This window comes from Mytilus edulis, chromosome 4 (assembly GCF_963676685.1).
Source record: "Mytilus edulis chromosome 4, xbMytEdul2.2, whole genome shotgun sequence".
Taxonomy (NCBI): Eukaryota; Metazoa; Mollusca; class Bivalvia; order Mytilida; family Mytilidae; genus Mytilus; species Mytilus edulis.
The window spans coordinates 96,626,258-96,645,677 of record NC_092347.1 but is presented as its reverse complement, the minus strand read 5'-3'; the positions used below and the strand labels follow the sequence as shown (position 1 = coordinate 96,645,677).

General features: G+C 30.5%; 1 protein-coding gene and 4 long non-coding RNA genes across 5 annotated transcripts in view; all 5 read left to right on the top strand.

Moving 5' to 3' along the window:
* LOC139521174 (von Willebrand factor D and EGF domain-containing protein-like) overlaps window positions 1-19,420 on the top strand; it is an 82,962-nt gene that overhangs the window by 3,609 nt on the left and 59,933 nt on the right. The window contains exons 3-4 of the mRNA XM_071314492.1: window positions 1,484-1,554; window positions 2,349-2,444. Coding sequence (XP_071170593.1) covers window positions 1,484-1,554; window positions 2,349-2,444 — 167 coding nt within the window. The remainder of the gene's footprint in view (window positions 1-1,483; window positions 1,555-2,348; window positions 2,445-19,420) is intronic.
* Window positions 6,221-7,564, top strand: LOC139521151 (uncharacterized). The gene is made up of 2 exons (XR_011664022.1): window positions 6,221-6,496; window positions 7,259-7,564. It is a non-coding gene; the product is annotated as an uncharacterized lncRNA (long non-coding RNA).
* Window positions 9,845-11,197, top strand: LOC139521150 (uncharacterized). The gene is made up of 2 exons (XR_011664021.1): window positions 9,845-10,129; window positions 10,892-11,197. It is a non-coding gene; the product is annotated as an uncharacterized lncRNA (long non-coding RNA).
* On the top strand, window positions 13,478-14,830 carry LOC139521149 (uncharacterized). Its single transcript, XR_011664020.1, has 2 exons — window positions 13,478-13,762; window positions 14,525-14,830. It is a non-coding gene; the product is annotated as an uncharacterized lncRNA (long non-coding RNA).
* On the top strand, window positions 17,111-18,463 carry LOC139521148 (uncharacterized). Its single transcript, XR_011664019.1, has 2 exons — window positions 17,111-17,395; window positions 18,158-18,463. It is a non-coding gene; the product is annotated as an uncharacterized lncRNA (long non-coding RNA).

The window sequence follows — 19,420 nt, the reverse complement described above, 5'->3', positions numbered from 1 at the left end:
TGCTTAAAGTATTTTCAGCTGATCCGAAGAATTAAAGTTGGATAAAAAGTAAAATCACAAAAATACTGAACTCCGAGGAAAATTCAAAACGGAAAGTTCAATCAAATGATAAAACATATCAAACGAATATACAACAACTTTAATATTTCTGACTTGGTACAGGAATATAAAGTTGCTTTCAACAGAGACGCATAAACTTTGAATTATTCAGTAAAATAGATAACGCAACGTTCACACTCTGAAAAAGCAGGTTATCTGCAAAAAGTATCAAATTGTCTTTTAAACCTAATCCATATGGATTCTGTTCATGTAGAATTTTTTTTAACGCATCGCGTTACGAGGAACATAGAAACACCGGGCGTCTATCCATCTGGTATAGTAAGAGATCTTGCGAGAACAAATCAGGCCATATTTTCATTAAAGTTATATCAAAGATTTATATCAATAATCTCATGGACTAGGGGAAAACAAATTCACAGTTATTTCTTTAAAGGAGGTGTGCCCTTGCAAATTTAAATTGTATTGGTATGTGCATTGTATGCACTCTCAAGGCTACATATCTGTTAGAACTAATATGAAGTTTATTTAGAAGGCTCATATTACAACGGTTGGGAAAAGTTTAAAAAGTGTTTACAGGAGAAACGTAAATTCTATATAAAAAATGCAATATTTTGTTAAGAAGTGTACATTTCACGAAGGATACTTATGACATTTTTATTAGAGGAGTATATCGGCATTGTATCGGATGAGCGTCAAAATCAGTGACAATCACTTACTTTTGAAAGTGTTCTGCACTTGGAATTTAATTTATACAGAAAATTACGTTTTAGGTATTCTCACACATACATTTCTTGTTGACTTTTCAATGAAATGTGTATCAAAACTTTATATCAGAAGGTTCTTTGAAAAATGCTGGCCACTTTTTTAAAGGATTTATGCATCTTTGATATTAATTGAATTATTCAATTACCGCCTATGGACAAGTGAATATGTGCGACACTTAGACATTGGAACGCTTTTATTGAATTGTTTAGTTTACATCTTTGATTTACTTTATGACAAGGCCTGAATTTGTTCCCGAACAAATTAATTGTCTTTTCTTTTTTTCTTAAGTTTGAATGACTTAAATATCATTCATTTTATATAAACTATGAAATAGTAGCTTTTAGTTCTGAAGTGAACGATCATAGACCCTTGGTAGGAATGAAATAAATGTCTATCTATAATGTGGATTGGAATATAAATCATATACATAAACGACTGCAGAAAAAAGAGTTTTGAAAGACGTACAACTTTGAAAATATAATTGAACGCAATAATTATTAGATCCTTTAATTAATGCTACGCAATGATAAATCCAATCATGCGAATTGAGCCTGCAGTGCTGTTGTGCGTTGTTGTCGTATTGGAACGTCTGTAAACTATTTTTTGTTTATTTGGTAGAAGAATAAAACTACTGCATTAGTTATTTGATTAAATGCAGGTGTTCAAATACAAAGACTTACAGAGATGTCCATTGCTGCGATGGATGGGAAGGCTATACTTGTGACGTTCGTAAGTTTTTAAAACTATTTTATATCAAATGAATAAGTTCACAAGTACAAATGCCCGTACCTAGTCAGGAATATGATAAATGTTATCAATTCGTTTAATATGTTTGATCTTTTAATTTTCCAATTTGATAAGAGATGTTAAAGTGATAAAATATTTGGACAACTTACTATTTGAAATATACTTAACTCTTTTGCTACATTGAGGAATAAAAATCGAAATAACTTCCAAACAATGATTTCTATTGATCGTAAGAACACGGATATATATAAGGACATTTTCGCAGTTAACTCATTGATTATTTTCGAAACTCAATAGTTCAAATGGTCAAAAGGAGAGATTAGTTTGCAAGCTACATGGCCACTTAACATGGCCCGTATGTGATGTCTTGCGATACACCACCATTTCATTGAAAACTGTATAAACAAGGTCTGAAATAAGACAGTAATTGTCATGTCGTTTCGTTTGTTGATGTAGTCGACATTTTTTTTTCGGTAAGTTCCATATTACAATTTCATAATACTACACGCTGCGACAAACAAATCTAAATGAGCCGAGTCATTTATCTGGTTTTTGTTCGTGACGAGAGAATGATTCATATATTTGTGAAAAATTTGAAACTTGAAGTATGCTTTCTCTTTCTCACACTTTGAGGTATTGAAAAATTGAACCAATGTACATCGACGGTTATATCATTTTGAAAACAGACAGAAGTTTCGACTCTTTTGTAAGCTTTCACATTAAGATAGACTTTTTATGTTTAAAAGTCTGAAATGACGTGTTGTGTTTAATTCCAGCCATTTGTGATCCTCCCTGTAACGGTGGTGAAACCTGCTATGGTCCTGATACATGTCGCTGTTCAAACAAAACTGTAGAAGGAGTATGTTCTGGTCGTAAGTTCAGACTTATTCAATGTATAATTGCTGATTTGTTATTGATTCAATTATCATTTTTATCATTCCTATGTGAGGTTACAGAAAGGGTAGTAACGTAGTCGTATCAAGAGGCGTTTAGTACATGTTGCACTTTGAAAATACAGCTGTTTGAGAAGCCATGCCCCTTTTGGGGAGATATGTTAATTCGTTAAAATACTTTCCGTTTTGAATTTTCCTCGGAGTTTCTCTTATTTTACATTTTGGTGAAAACTGTATAGGTTCAACGAAGATTCTTAACAAAATCCGGGTATCAACGCGTGTTTCGATAATCATTTGTACATTAATGGAGCCGTAATTTTTCTTCTTCGTGAGAATTGTTTTACATTTGTAATTTCAGAGCCTTTTTTTGCTGACAATGCGGTAAGGGTTTTGATCTTTGTAGAAGGTCTTACGATTACCTATAGTGCATCGTTTTTACTATATATATAGTACGACAATGAGACAACAACCCAAATAAAAGATAACAGATTAATCATTTAGGAGGCAATATACAGTCTCGAACAAACGACAGTATAAATAAGTACGTTCAAGGTTAGAAAAGAATTAAGACCCTTGGAGATTTTTTTGACATCTCCTATGTTCGACAAACCGTTTGTATTTGGAAATTAGCTGTATTATATCCGGAATGGAACAGCTATTTTCATTAAATAAGTTTTGATGGTATTGTAGCAGGTACATAAAAAGAACGTCAATTAGAGAAGCTTAAGGGCATACGATACAGCTTAGATCCTACGGGAATTGTTGTATGCAAATTTTTTTTCAATCTTATTCAAATATTTAATAAGAAATATACCTTAATGTGCTACATTTAGCGATAATGATGTCGAAATTTTAAACATTTACTCAAATTTCGGTACCTAGGACATTGCTATCATTTGGACAAACACAATATACGTTTGCTTTTTTGTAAAAACATTTGGAAAATCTTCCTTACATAGGAATGCTTTAAATGTTGGTAACAATTCTTTAGAAATAATTCTTTTTTATCACATGCTATTAGAAAAAAACCGTCACTTTTTGCTGTATATTTATCTAATTTAAAATTATGTCATCGGTGATTTTTCATAAAAATTGATACAAATTGTCTGCAAACATAATCAAACTAAATGTCAGTTTTTGAAAAGGAGGATCATTGTATTCGTTATCACGATAATGATTAAAACTAAAACTCGTCAGTCAAAAAGACAGATAAACAGACAAACAAGATTTCACAAAACAAAAAACAACATAGATGGGACAACATCCCTAATGCGCCTTGAAATGAGGAACTCAAAAGTCACGTGTAAAGAAAAAATCTCTGTGTAGTGATATTGGACATGTTTCTATTTTTAGCAAATGACTGAACTTAATTATTTGTGGTGATTAGGAAAGTAGAGGAACATAGAATAAATGTGTAAAAACTATGGAGCTATTGAATGTGTTCAAAGTATTAAATTTTCAAAGAACTTATTGTGTTAAAAAGGGGATATTTTACCACAAGGAGCCGCATCACAACAGGATGTTCGGGGTTTGCTAATTTACGGAAAAAGTAATCTCACTTCGTACCCCGAAAATTTAACCACATATGTGAAAATGTCACAGCTTCGAAACAAGCTATCATACATATTCAAGTTAACGATATGGACTGAGCTACAGGAAAAAACGTTACCATTACCGCCTATGTAAAAACAATTAAAGATTTTGACCCAAATTAGAAGCTCAATTCCAGATGTTGTCAGACTGATTTATGGATGATTTCACCTTGTACACCACCGAAAATGATGGTAAGTAGTTTTTTATTTATACCTAGATATTATAAATTGTTTAAGATAAATGTTATTGATAAAGATCAGCAAAAACTCAAGAAAATTTTCGCTTTTAAAATGCATTACTGGCACGGGGCTGAACACTTGTTTTAGGCGCTGCTGGATAACTCGGACTAAAACAAAAACGGCCTATAACAAAATCGGACTATAACAAACTTGGACTATAACAAACTCGGCCTACTATTATTTATATGCAGAAATATATTGCACAAACTCGGACTACGATAAGTAGATTGCTATTTGTTACTTTATTAAAAGAAAACTTTATAAAATGTATATTAAAATTATATACGAATTTATGAGATTATAATGAATATTTTTGAAAAAAACCATATATAGAAATGTATTAAATATTTGATATATGAGTTGAATTGATATGTTTAAACAAGGAATTGTATATTTAAATATACAATTCCTTGGTTTAAATGAGGACAATTAACTTCTATTTAAAATAATATTGTGATTTATTATGCTTATTGACAAAAGATATTTTAATGATTGGCGTGTGTTCGTGTTTTTATTGTGTTTAATCCTTGGTGTTTATGATTAGTATATAAACAAAGAAAAATTTGATTGACAGTAAATGGCTTCTTAACAATTTCACTAATCTGTAGTTCTTTATTAATTGATTCAGCAATTGAAAGGTAATTATATTCAAATGGTCACATCAAACAGATACACTGTTTTTAGAAAGGCAAGCCGAGGCAAACATTTATTATACATAAATATAAAATAACATGAAAAAATCCAAATGACTAGCTGTTAATTACTCCTGCCTATGTTTATACTCGTGCTTTTGCCTTTAAATTACAACACCATTCATTTTTGCATGTTACCTCAGATATGACTCAGAAGTCTGTATGTGCTATGTATGTTTTGTATGTGCTATGTGTGTGTGTCGCACTATAAAACCAATTACTAAAGAGGAACTAACTTTTATTCAGTGCCTAGTTACAATCTGAACTGTCTTGTTAGGGACAGTTCTTTTATACAACTACGAACGTGACTTTAATTTAGAAGGAATTTTGTTTATGATAGGTACTTACTTTTAGAAGGCCCAAAGCCACAAACAAAACGGTTCTAAATAGTGACCATTACTTTTGGTCCCATATACTTAACGTTAGGTTAATTACAGCAAAATTCTGAGAGGGACATTATTACAAATAATGATACTTAAAAGACAAATCAGTGCTGAATTTTCAATATATCAATATTAAAAAGAAGTTTTTTGTACTTTTATTTTTATATATATCTTGTTAACGTATTTTTTTTTATCCCCTTCAAAAATGTTCAAAAATAAATTATTTAATTAATTGTAGATAGCAATTCATTTTAAATTAAGAATTGAAAATTAATTTCAAATAACAACAACAACCAACATTATACTTATATTCTTCTTATCTAGTAGTCCGAGTTTGGTATAGTCCGAGTTTGTTTTAGTCCGATTTTGGGAGGCCGATTGTGTTATAGGCCGAGTTTGTTATAGTCCGATTTTGTTATAGGCCGAGATATCATGGATTCGTTTTAGGCACAATCATAAATTTGTTTACTTCCGAGAGATCCGAAAGGAATGTGTTTACTACATTGAAAGGCAAGAAATAACTTTTAAATATTATTAAATTGTAAGTAAACATGACACAATATAGTCTTTGTTATGTAATATCACTCTGGTCTACAGGAATACCTGATAATCAAGGGAGATAACACACTTCATACGAGTAATGTGAGATTCATCATCGCATGTGCCTTTATCCAATGATTTGACCCCTGGTCAGTAGATATCATATGCACAAAAAAACAGACAAAAACAGTTACATGTTTTTAGAAAATCATGAATTATTATTTTTAATGTACATGAGCAAAACAAAGGATATTGTCATTTCTCAGTGAAAAAGGGGGAGGGTCAAACCTTCTTGAAAAAAATATTTCTGCACCTATTCAACTATTAAGCTAGTTAGCTACTACCCATGGTTCTAATACAAAAGGTTTAAATGAAGGTGGCTAAGCCACAAGGGAAAAGCATTTGTCTTTCTTTGTGATTAAACTTTCAAGAATAGATTTTTCTCTCTCAATAATACTTATGTATTTAAATCAAATGATAACACAGCCTGAGTAATTTTTTTTGTCTTATTTCAGTTCCAGACATATCATTATTTTTCAACCTGAGATGGCAAACTAGAGGTTTTAAAAAGTCCTGAATAACTGGTAAGCATTTTGTTCTATTAATCAAGCTCTAATTGTTTATTTCTGGTATTTATGCAATTGAAATTACAGTCGGTATGTTAAAAATATGCTAATATGAAAACTGTTGCTATGGTCTTGGTATTAAATGAAAAGGCTTAGTTACAGATCGTTTGGACTCAATTTTTCGAGTTAAATCTTGCGGCAACTGTTTCTCATGTAACACTGCAAACTATATTTAGCGCTATTTTGATCTGTCGTTATTTAATGACGCCATAATACATGTGATGTCACAATGTTTCCGTTAAGACCTCATGTGGATTTCTCACTGATAAAAGGTTTTCACTGGAAAAACATGTAAAAAACATTTTTTCTCAAATGGAATTATGTGAAAGGACAAGTTTTGAAAATTTGCACTATATTGCACTCTAATTATATGATACGGATGACTTTCCCAGTAGTTTAGAGTGGTTTCAACAGTATTAAATACAAGATTTCCACTAGTAAGACTAATTATTTTGGTGTTGTTTTTTTTATAAAACCTTCGGTTTTGCATAATTTCTCTGTCAAAATGCACTTTAAGGCACAAGAAAATTTTATAGAATGCTTTATCAGGGTCTGTGTATTGTAATTAAAGGTTATAATCAGAAGTTTTGTCCTTGATTTGACTAGTGGAGGTAATCTGGAAGAAATTACTTATACATACTCATTGTATTAAAAAAAAATGAATATAGCGTCGAAAGTGTCATTGCCTTATAGTGCTAAAACAACTTTATTTTTTTTCAGAAATGGACAAAAATACAAAGATTTATTCAGAATATTATACCGATGAAGATCACATAAAAATATTTGGAAAAATCAGAAGTATGGATTTCCATATGGGACAACATCCCTAATGCGCCTTGAAATGAGGAACTCAAAAGTCACGTGTAAAGAAAAAATCTCTGTGTAGTGATATTGGACATGTTTCTATTTTTAGCAAATGACTGAACTTAATTATTTGTGGTGATTAGGAAAGTAGAGGAACATAGAATAAATGTGTAAAAACTATGGAGCTATTGAATGTGTTCAAAGTATTAAATTTTCAAAGAACTTATTGTGTTAAAAAGGGGATATTTTACCACAAGGAGCCGCATCACAACAGGATGTTCGGGGTTTGCTAATTTACGGAAAAAGTAATCTCACTTCGTACCCCGAAAATTTAACCACATATGTGAAAATGTCACAGCTTCGAAACAAGCTATCATACATATTCAAGTTAACGATATGGACTGAGCTACAGGAAAAAACGTTACCATTACCGCCTATGTAAAAACAATTAAAGATTTTGACCCAAATTAGAAGCTCAATTCCAGATGTTGTCAGACTGATTTATGGATGATTTCACCTTGTACACCACCGAAAATGATGGTAAGTAGTTTTTTATTTATACCTAGATATTATAAATTGTTTAAGATAAATGTTATTGATAAAGATCAGCAAAAACTCAAGAAAATTTTCGCTTTTAAAATGCATTACTGGCACGGGGCTGAACACTTGTTTTAGGCGCTGCTGGATAACTCGGACTAAAACAAAAACGGCCTATAACAAAATCGGACTATAACAAACTTGGACTATAACAAACTCGGCCTACTATTATTTATATGCAGAAATATATTGCACAAACTCGGACTACGATAAGTAGATTGCTATTTGTTACTTTATTAAAAGAAAACTTTATAAAATGTATATTAAAATTATATACGAATTTATGAGATTATAATGAATATTTTTGAAAAAAACCATATATAGAAATGTATTAAATATTTGATATATGAGTTGAATTGATATGTTTAAACAAGGAATTGTATATTTAAATATACAATTCCTTGGTTTAAATGAGGACAATTAACTTCTATTTAAAATAATATTGTGATTTATTATGCTTATTGACAAAAGATATTTTAATGATTGGCGTGTGTTCGTGTTTTTATTGTGTTTAATCCTTGGTGTTTATGATTAGTATATAAACAAAGAAAAATTTGATTGACAGTAAATGGCTTCTTAACAATTTCACTAATCTGTAGTTCTTTATTAATTGATTCAGCAATTGAAAGGTAATTATATTCAAATGGTCACATCAAACAGATACACTGTTTTTAGAAAGGCAAGCCGAGGCAAACATTTATTATACATAAATATAAAATAACATGAAAAAATCCAAATGACTAGCTGTTAATTACTCCTGCCTATGTTTATACTCGTGCTTTTGCCTTTAAATTACAACACCATTCATTTTTGCATGTTACCTCAGATATGACTCAGAAGTCTGTATGTGCTATGTATGTTTTGTATGTGCTATGTGTGTGTGTCGCACTATAAAACCAATTACTAAAGAGGAACTAACTTTTATTCAGTGCCTAGTTACAATCTGAACTGTCTTGTTAGGGACAGTTCTTTTATACAACTACGAACGTGACTTTAATTTAGAAGGAATTTTGTTTATGATAGGTACTTACTTTTAGAAGGCCCAAAGCCACAAACAAAACGGTTCTAAATAGTGACCATTACTTTTGGTCCCATATACTTAACGTTAGGTTAATTACAGCAAAATTCTGAGAGGGACATTATTACAAATAATGATACTTAAAAGACAAATCAGTGCTGAATTTTCAATATATCAATATTAAAAAGAAGTTTTTTGTACTTTTATTTTTATATATATCTTGTTAACGTATTTTTTTTTATCCCCTTCAAAAATGTTCAAAAATAAATTATTTAATTAATTGTAGATAGCAATTCATTTTAAATTAAGAATTGAAAATTAATTTCAAATAACAACAACAACCAACATTATACTTATATTCTTCTTATCTAGTAGTCCGAGTTTGGTATAGTCCGAGTTTGTTTTAGTCCGATTTTGGGAGGCCGATTGTGTTATAGGCCGAGTTTGTTATAGTCCGATTTTGTTATAGGCCGAGATATCATGGATTCGTTTTAGGCACAATCATAAATTTGTTTACTTCCGAGAGATCCGAAAGGAATGTGTTTACTACATTGAAAGGCAAGAAATAACTTTTAAATATTATTAAATTGTAAGTAAACATGACACAATATAGTCTTTGTTATGTAATATCACTCTGGTCTACAGGAATACCTGATAATCAAGGGAGATAACACACTTCATACGAGTAATGTGAGATTCATCATCGCATGTGCCTTTATCCAATGATTTGACCCCTGGTCAGTAGATATCATATGCACAAAAAAACAGACAAAAACAGTTACATGTTTTTAGAAAATCATGAATTATTATTTTTAATGTACATGAGCAAAACAAAGGATATTGTCATTTCTCAGTGAAAAAGGGGGAGGGTCAAACCTTCTTGAAAAAAATATTTCTGCACCTATTCAACTATTAAGCTAGTTAGCTACTACCCATGGTTCTAATACAAAAGGTTTAAATGAAGGTGGCTAAGCCACAAGGGAAAAGCATTTGTCTTTCTTTGTGATTAAACTTTCAAGAATAGATTTTTCTCTCTCAATAATACTTATGTATTTAAATCAAATGATAACACAGCCTGAGTAATTTTTTTTGTCTTATTTCAGTTCCAGACATATCATTATTTTTCAACCTGAGATGGCAAACTAGAGGTTTTAAAAAGTCCTGAATAACTGGTAAGCATTTTGTTCTATTAATCAAGCTCTAATTGTTTATTTCTGGTATTTATGCAATTGAAATTACAGTCGGTATGTTAAAAATATGCTAATATGAAAACTGTTGCTATGGTCTTGGTATTAAATGAAAAGGCTTAGTTACAGATCGTTTGGACTCAATTTTTCGAGTTAAATCTTGCGGCAACTGTTTCTCATGTAACACTGCAAACTATATTTAGCGCTATTTTGATCTGTCGTTATTTAATGACGCCATAATACATGTGATGTCACAATGTTTCCGTTAAGACCTCATGTGGATTTCTCACTGATAAAAGGTTTTCACTGGAAAAACATGTAAAAAACATTTTTTCTCAAATGGAATTATGTGAAAGGACAAGTTTTGAAAATTTGCACTATATTGCACTCTAATTATATGATACGGATGACTTTCCCAGTAGTTTAGAGTGGTTTCAACAGTATTAAATACAAGATTTCCACTAGTAAGACTAATTATTTTGGTGTTGTTTTTTTTATAAAACCTTCGGTTTTGCATAATTTCTCTGTCAAAATGCACTTTAAGGCACAAGAAAATTTTATAGAATGCTTTATCAGGGTCTGTGTATTGTAATTAAAGGTTATAATCAGAAGTTTTGTCCTTGATTTGACTAGTGGAGGTAATCTGGAAGAAATTACTTATACATACTCATTGTATTAAAAAAAAATGAATATAGCGTCGAAAGTGTCATTGCCTTATAGTGCTAAAACAACTTTATTTTTTTTCAGAAATGGACAAAAATACAAAGATTTATTCAGAATATTATACCGATGAAGATCACATAAAAATATTTGGAAAAATCAGAAGTATGGATTTCAATATGGGACAACATCCCTAATGCGCCTTGAAATGAGGAACTCAAAAGTCACGTGTAAAGAAAAAATCTCTGTGTAGTGATATTGGACATGTTTCTATTTTTAGCAAATGACTGAACTTAATTATTTGTGGTGATTAGGAAAGTAGAGGAACATAGAATAAATGTGTAAAAACTATGGAGCTATTGAATGTGTTCAAAGTATTAAATTTTCAAAGAACTTATTGTGTTAAAAAGGGGATATTTTACCACAAGGAGCCGCATCACAACAGGATGTTCGGGGTTTGCTAATTTACGGAAAAAGTAATCTCACTTCGTACCCCGAAAATTTAACCACATATGTGAAAATGTCACAGCTTCGAAACAAGCTATCATACATATTCAAGTTAACGATATGGACTGAGCTACAGGAAAAAACGTTACCATTACCGCCTATGTAAAAACAATTAAAGATTTTGACCCAAATTAGAAGCTCAATTCCAGATGTTGTCAGACTGATTTATGGATGATTTCACCTTGTACACCACCGAAAATGATGGTAAGTAGTTTTTTATTTATACCTAGATATTATAAATTGTTTAAGATAAATGTTATTGATAAAGATCAGCAAAAACTCAAGAAAATTTTCGCTTTTAAAATGCATTACTGGCACGGGGCTGAACACTTGTTTTAGGCGCTGCTGGATAACTCGGACTAAAACAAAAACGGCCTATAACAAAATCGGACTATAACAAACTTGGACTATAACAAACTCGGCCTACTATTATTTATATGCAGAAATATATTGCACAAACTCGGACTACGATAAGTAGATTGCTATTTGTTACTTTATTAAAAGAAAACTTTATAAAATGTATATTAAAATTATATACGAATTTATGAGATTATAATGAATATTTTTGAAAAAAACCATATATAGAAATGTATTAAATATTTGATATATGAGTTGAATTGATATGTTTAAACAAGGAATTGTATATTTAAATATACAATTCCTTGGTTTAAATGAGGACAATTAACTTCTATTTAAAATAATATTGTGATTTATTATGCTTATTGACAAAAGATATTTTAATGATTGGCGTGTGTTCGTGTTTTTATTGTGTTTAATCCTTGGTGTTTATGATTAGTATATAAACAAAGAAAAATTTGATTGACAGTAAATGGCTTCTTAACAATTTCACTAATCTGTAGTTCTTTATTAATTGATTCAGCAATTGAAAGGTAATTATATTCAAATGGTCACATCAAACAGATACACTGTTTTTAGAAAGGCAAGCCGAGGCAAACATTTATTATACATAAATATAAAATAACATGAAAAAATCCAAATGACTAGCTGTTAATTACTCCTGCCTATGTTTATACTCGTGCTTTTGCCTTTAAATTACAACACCATTCATTTTTGCATGTTACCTCAGATATGACTCAGAAGTCTGTATGTGCTATGTATGTTTTGTATGTGCTATGTGTGTGTGTCGCACTATAAAACCAATTACTAAAGAGGAACTAACTTTTATTCAGTGCCTAGTTACAATCTGAACTGTCTTGTTAGGGACAGTTCTTTTATACAACTACGAACGTGACTTTAATTTAGAAGGAATTTTGTTTATGATAGGTACTTACTTTTAGAAGGCCCAAAGCCACAAACAAAACGGTTCTAAATAGTGACCATTACTTTTGGTCCCATATACTTAACGTTAGGTTAATTACAGCAAAATTCTGAGAGGGACATTATTACAAATAATGATACTTAAAAGACAAATCAGTGCTGAATTTTCAATATATCAATATTAAAAAGAAGTTTTTTGTACTTTTATTTTTATATATATCTTGTTAACGTATTTTTTTTTATCCCCTTCAAAAATGTTCAAAAATAAATTATTTAATTAATTGTAGATAGCAATTCATTTTAAATTAAGAATTGAAAATTAATTTCAAATAACAACAACAACCAACATTATACTTATATTCTTCTTATCTAGTAGTCCGAGTTTGGTATAGTCCGAGTTTGTTTTAGTCCGATTTTGGGAGGCCGATTGTGTTATAGGCCGAGTTTGTTATAGTCCGATTTTGTTATAGGCCGAGATATCATGGATTCGTTTTAGGCACAATCATAAATTTGTTTACTTCCGAGAGATCCGAAAGGAATGTGTTTACTACATTGAAAGGCAAGAAATAACTTTTAAATATTATTAAATTGTAAGTAAACATGACACAATATAGTCTTTGTTATGTAATATCACTCTGGTCTACAGGAATACCTGATAATCAAGGGAGATAACACACTTCATACGAGTAATGTGAGATTCATCATCGCATGTGCCTTTATCCAATGATTTGACCCCTGGTCAGTAGATATCATATGCACAAAAAAACAGACAAAAACAGTTACATGTTTTTAGAAAATCATGAATTATTATTTTTAATGTACATGAGCAAAACAAAGGATATTGTCATTTCTCAGTGAAAAAGGGGGAGGGTCAAACCTTCTTGAAAAAAATATTTCTGCACCTATTCAACTATTAAGCTAGTTAGCTACTACCCATGGTTCTAATACAAAAGGTTTAAATGAAGGTGGCTAAGCCACAAGGGAAAAGCATTTGTCTTTCTTTGTGATTAAACTTTCAAGAATAGATTTTTCTCTCTCAATAATACTTATGTATTTAAATCAAATGATAACACAGCCTGAGTAATTTTTTTTGTCTTATTTCAGTTCCAGACATATCATTATTTTTCAACCTGAGATGGCAAACTAGAGGTTTTAAAAAGTCCTGAATAACTGGTAAGCATTTTGTTCTATTAATCAAGCTCTAATTGTTTATTTCTGGTATTTATGCAATTGAAATTACAGTCGGTATGTTAAAAATATGCTAATATGAAAACTGTTGCTATGGTCTTGGTATTAAATGAAAAGGCTTAGTTACAGATCGTTTGGACTCAATTTTTCGAGTTAAATCTTGCGGCAACTGTTTCTCATGTAACACTGCAAACTATATTTAGCGCTATTTTGATCTGTCGTTATTTAATGACGCCATAATACATGTGATGTCACAATGTTTCCGTTAAGACCTCATGTGGATTTCTCACTGATAAAAGGTTTTCACTGGAAAAACATGTAAAAAACATTTTTTCTCAAATGGAATTATGTGAAAGGACAAGTTTTGAAAATTTGCACTATATTGCACTCTAATTATATGATACGGATGACTTTCCCAGTAGTTTAGAGTGGTTTCAACAGTATTAAATACAAGATTTCCACTAGTAAGACTAATTATTTTGGTGTTGTTTTTTTTATAAAACCTTCGGTTTTGCATAATTTCTCTGTCAAAATGCACTTTAAGGCACAAGAAAATTTTATAGAATGCTTTATCAGGGTCTGTGTATTGTAATTAAAGGTTATAATCAGAAGTTTTGTCCTTGATTTGACTAGTGGAGGTAATCTGGAAGAAATTACTTATACATACTCATTGTATTAAAAAAAAATGAATATAGCGTCGAAAGTGTCATTGCCTTATAGTGCTAAAACAACTTTATTTTTTTTCAGAAATGGACAAAAATACAAAGATTTATTCAGAATATTATACCGATGAAGATCACATAAAAATATTTGGAAAAATCAGAAGTATGGATTTCCATATGGGACAACATCCCTAATGCGCCTTGAAATGAGGAACTCAAAAGTCACGTGTAAAGAAAAAATCTCTGTGTAGTGATATTGGACATGTTTCTATTTTTAGCAAATGACTGAACTTAATTATTTGTGGTGATTAGGAAAGTAGAGGAACATAGAATAAATGTGTAAAAACTATGGAGCTATTGAATGTGTTCAAAGTATTAAATTTTCAAAGAACTTATTGTGTTAAAAAGGGGATATTTTACCACAAGGAGCCGCATCACAACAGGATGTTCGGGGTTTGCTAATTTACGGAAAAAGTAATCTCACTTCGTACCCCGAAAATTTAACCACATATGTGAAAATGTCACAGCTTCGAAACAAGCTATCATACATATTCAAGTTAACGATATGGACTGAGCTACAGGAAAAAACGTTACCATTACCGCCTATGTAAAAACAATTAAAGATTTTGACCCAAATTAGAAGCTCAATTCCAGATGTTGTCAGACTGATTTATGGATGATTTCACCTTGTACACCACCGAAAATGATGGTAAGTAGTTTTTTATTTATACCTAGATATTATAAATTGTTTAAGATAAATGTTATTGATAAAGATCAGCAAAAACTCAAGAAAATTTTCGCTTTTAAAATGCATTACTGGCACGGGGCTGAACACTTGTTTTAGGCGCTGCTGGATAACTCGGACTAAAACAAAAACGGCCTATAACAAAATCGGACTATAACAAACTTGGACTATAACAAACTCGGCCTACTATTATTTATATGCAGAAATATATTGCACAAACTCGGACTACGATAAGTAGATTGCTATTTGTTACTTTATTAAAAGAAAACTTTATAAAATGTATATTAAAATTATATACGAATTTATGAGATTATAATGAATATTTTTGAAAAAAACCATATATAGAAATGTATTAAATATTTGATATATGAGTTGAATTGATATGTTTAAACAAGGAATTGTATATTTAAATATACAATTCCTTGGTTTAAATGAGGACAATTAACTTCTATTTAAAATAATATTGTGATTTATTATGCTTATTGACAAAAGATATTTTAATGATTGGCGTGTGTTCGTGTTTTTATTGTGTTTAATCCTTGGTGTTTATGATTAGTATATAAACAAAGAAAAATTTGATTGACAGTAAATGGCTTCTTAACAATTTCACTAATCTGTAGTTCTTTATTAATTGATTCAGCAATTGAAAGGTAATTATATTCAAATGGTCACATCAAACAGATACACTGTTTTTAGAAAGGCAAGCCGAGGCAAACATTTATTATACATAAATATAAAATAACATGAAAAAATCCAAATGACTAGCTGTTAATTACTCCTGCCTATGTTTATACTCGTGCTTTTGCCTTTAAATTACAACACCATTCATTTTTGCATGTTACCTCAGATATGACTCAGAAGTCTGTATGTGCTATGTATGTTTTGTATGTGCTATGTGTGTGTGTCGCACTATAAAACCAATTACTAAAGAGGAACTAACTTTTATTCAGTGCCTAGTTACAATCTGAACTGTCTTGTTAGGGACAGTTCTTTTATACAACTACGAACGTGACTTTAATTTAGAAGGAATTTTGTTTATGATAGGTACTTACTTTTAGAAGGCCCAAAGCCACAAACAAAACGGTTCTAAATAGTGACCATTACTTTTGGTCCCATATACTTAACGTTAGGTTAATTACAGCAAAATTCTGAGAGGGACATTATTACAAATAATGATACTTAAAAGACAAATCAGTGCTGAATTTTCAATATATCAATATTAAAAAGAAGTTTTTTGTACTTTTATTTTTATATATATCTTGTTAACGTATTTTTTTTTATCCCCTTCAAAAATGTTCAAAAATAAATTATTTAATTAATTGTAGATAGCAATTCATTTTAAATTAAGAATTGAAAATTAATTTCAAATAACAACAACAACCAACATTATACTTATATTCTTCTTATCTAGTAGTCCGAGTTTGGTATAGTCCGAGTTTGTTTTAGTCCGATTTTGGGAGGCCGATTGTGTTATAGGCCGAGTTTGTTATAGTCCGATTTTGTTATAGGCCGAGATATCATGGATTCGTTTTAGGCACAATCATAAATTTGTTTACTTCCGAGAGATCCGAAAGGAATGTGTTTACTACATTGAAAGGCAAGAAATAACTTTTAAATATTATTAAATTGTAAGTAAACATGACACAATATAGTCTTTGTTATGTAATATCACTCTGGTCTACAGGAATACCTGATAATCAAGGGAGATAACACACTTCATACGAGTAATGTGAGATTCATCATCGCATGTGCCTTTATCCAATGATTTGACCCCTGGTCAGTAGATATCATATGCACAAAAAAACAGACAAAAACAGTTACATGTTTTTAGAAAATCATGAATTATTATTTTTAATGTACATGAGCAAAACAAAGGATATTGTCATTTCTCAGTGAAAAAGGGGGAGGGTCAAACCTTCTTGAAAAAAATATTTCTGCACCTATTCAACTATTAAGCTAGTTAGCTACTACCCATGGTTCTAATACAAAAGGTTTAAATGAAGGTGGCTAAGCCACAAGGGAAAAGCATTTGTCTTTCTTTGTGATTAAACTTTCAAGAATAGATTTTTCTCTCTCAATAATACTTATGTATTTAAATCAAATGATAACACAGCCTGAGTAATTTTTTTTGTCTTATTTCAGTTCCAGACATATCATTATTTTTCAACCTGAGATGGCAAACTAGAGGTTTTAAAAAGTCCTGAATAACTGGTAAGCATTTTGTTCTATTAATCAAGCTCTAATTGTTTATTTCTGGTATTTATGCAATTGAAATTACAGTCGGTATGTTAAAAATATGCTAATATGAAAACTGTTGCTATGGTCTTGGTATTAAATGAAAAGGCTTAGTTACAGATCGTTTGGACTCAATTTTTCGAGTTAAATCTTGCGGCAACTGTTTCTCATGTAACACTGCAAACTATATTTAGCGCTATTTTGATCTGTCGTTATTTAATGACGCCATAATACATGTGATGTCACAATGTTTCCGTTAAGACCTCATGTGGATTTCTCACTGATAAAAGGTTTTCACTGGAAAAACATGTAAAAAACATTTTTTCTCAAATGGAATTATGTGAAAGGACAAGTTTTGAAAATTTGCACTATATTGCACTCTAATTATATGATACGGATGACTTTCCCAGTAGTTTAGAGTGGTTTCAACAGTATTAAATACAAGATTTCCACTAGTAAGACTAATTATTTTGGTGTTGTTTTTTTTATAAAACCTTCGGTTTTGCATAATTTCTCTGTCAAAATGCACTTTAAGGCACAAGAAAATTTTATAGAATGCTTTATCAGGGTCTGTGTATTGTAATTAAAGGTTATAATCAGAAGTTTTGTCCTTGATTTGACTAGTGGAGGTAATCTGGAAGAAATTACTTATACATACTCATTGTATTAAAAAAAAATGAATATAGCGTCGAAAGTGTCATTGCCTTATAGTGCTAAAACAACTTTATTTTTTTTCAGAAATGGACAAAAATACAAAGATTTATTCAGAATATTATACCGATGAAGATCACATAAAAATATTTGGAAAAATCAGAAGTATGGATTTCAATATGGGACAACATCCCTAATGCGCCTTGAAATGAGGAACTCAAAAGTCACGTGTAAAGAAAAAATCTCTGTGTAGTGATATTGGACATGTTTCTATTTTTAGCAAATGACTGAACTTAATTATTTGTGGTGATTAGGAAAGTAGAGGAACATAGAATAAATGTGTAAAAACTATGGAGCTATTGAATGTGTTCAAAGTATTAAATTTTCAAAGAACTTATTGTGTTAAAAAGGGGATATTTTACCACAAGGAGCCGCATCACAACAGGATGTTCGGGGTTTGCTAATTTACGGAAAAAGTAATCTCACTTCGTACCCCGAAAATTTAACCACATATGTGAAAATGTCACAGCTTCGAAACAAGCTATCATACATATTCAAGTTAACGATATGGACTGAGCTACAGGAAAAAACGTTACCATTACCGCCTATGTAAAAACAATTAAAGATTTTGACCCAAATTAGAAGCTCAATTCCAGATGTTGTCAGACTGATTTATGGATGATTTCACCTTGTACACCACCGAAAATGATGGTAAGTAGTTTTTTATTTATACCTAGATATTATAAATTGTTTAAGATAAATGTTATTGATAAAGATCAGCAAAAACTCAAGAAAATTTTCGCTTTTAAAATGCATTACTGGCACGGGGCTGAACACTTGTTTTAGGCGCTGCTGGATAACTCGGACTAAAACAAAAACGGCCTATAACAAAATCGGACTATAACAAACTTGGACTATAACAAACTCGGCCTACTATTATTTATATGCAGAAATATATTGCACAAACTCGGACTACGATAAGTAGATTGCTATTTGTTACTTTATTAAAAGAAAACTTTATAAAATGTATATTAAAATTATATACGAATTTATGAGATTATAATGAATATTTTTGAAAAAAACCATATATAGAAATGTATTAAATATTTGATATATGAGTTGAATTGATATGTTTAAACAAGGAATTGTATATTTAAATATACAATTCCTTGGTTTAAATGAGGACAATTAACTTCTATTTAAAATAATATTGTGATTTATTATGCTTATTGACAAAAGATATTTTAATGATTGGCGTGTGTTCGTGTTTTTATTGTGTTTAATCCTTGGTGTTTATGATTAGTATATAAACAAAGAAAAATTTGATTGACAGTAAATGGCTTCTTAACA